Genomic DNA, 747 nt, shown 5'->3' with positions numbered 1-747 from the left:
TTTCCGGGAGCTGCTATTGATACAATTAAAATTGGAGTGGGTAGGAGCAAAACATTGCAGCACCTAAAAATTGGATTCAATCCAATGGAAGCAGACAATGCCATGAATATTTTAAAGGCTTGTCAAATGTCTGGATGTTTGGAAATCCTTGATCTTGATGGAATACGTGTATCTACAGACTTTATGAAAGTTAAAAAGCAATTGGAAAATTCAAGAGAGATCAGTATTATTGTTGAGGGTCCACTAAGTGACTATGAAATAAAAGGACCAAATTTGGCCGAAATGATGCTTAAGAGAGCTCGCTTTGAAGGTTTCAAACCCAAAAAGAAGAGAAGAAAAAAGGACTTTGGGTGGGTACAAACAAAGTACACTATAATTAAGGAATTTAGACATTGAAAAAATATTACAGCTAAACTATTTTTACAATTATGATGTGTTCACTTTCTAACCTTTGGTCAACAGGCATTTACTTTTAGAGTTTGCTGAAAACGGGGTAGAATCTATTCTCCCTGAACAATTTACAGAGTTAGCTTTAAAAAAGAAAAAAATCAAAGTGAGAGAGGAACTTCTACGTGCTCTGTATGAACAATTCCAACTGAAGAAATCCAGGGTAGATGTTGGTGCAATGCTAGATTGCTACATGCACTTGTTCCCAGATACAGTATTACCTCCACTTGTTCCAAAAAAGAAAAAGAAGAAAGGAAGAAAGAAAAAGAAAGGCAAGAAATCAAAACTAAAATTTTAACA

General features: G+C 34.7%; 1 protein-coding gene across 1 annotated transcript; it reads left to right on the top strand.

Annotated features, from left to right (window-relative positions):
- Window positions 1-6: 6 nt before the first annotated feature.
- Window positions 7-745, top strand: LOC113216499 (uncharacterized). Its single transcript, XM_026436246.2, has 2 exons — window positions 7-350; window positions 463-745. Exons 1-2 carry the CDS (start codon window positions 85-87, stop codon window positions 743-745), a joined length of 549 nt encoding a protein of 182 aa, XP_026292031.2. The 5' UTR covers window positions 7-84.
- Window positions 746-747: the final 2 nt, after the last annotated feature.

Source organism: Frankliniella occidentalis, unplaced genomic scaffold (assembly GCF_000697945.3).
Source record: "Frankliniella occidentalis isolate FOCC.00 unplaced genomic scaffold, Focc_3.1 Scaffold10, whole genome shotgun sequence".
NCBI classification, from domain to species: Eukaryota; Metazoa; Arthropoda; class Insecta; order Thysanoptera; family Thripidae; genus Frankliniella; species Frankliniella occidentalis.
This window is presented reverse-complemented; position numbering and strand designations above follow the sequence as displayed.

Bases quoted from the DNA above. Each gene is read 5' to 3' on its own strand.
- LOC113216499 (XM_026436246.2), top strand. From the start codon at position 85: ATGGAAGCAGACAATGCCATGAATATTTTAAAGGCTTGTCAAATGTCT. The intron at 351-462 runs GTGGGTACAAAC...TTTGGTCAACAG, and splicing joins AGAAGAAAAAAGGACTTTGG to GCATTTACTTTTAGAGTTTG.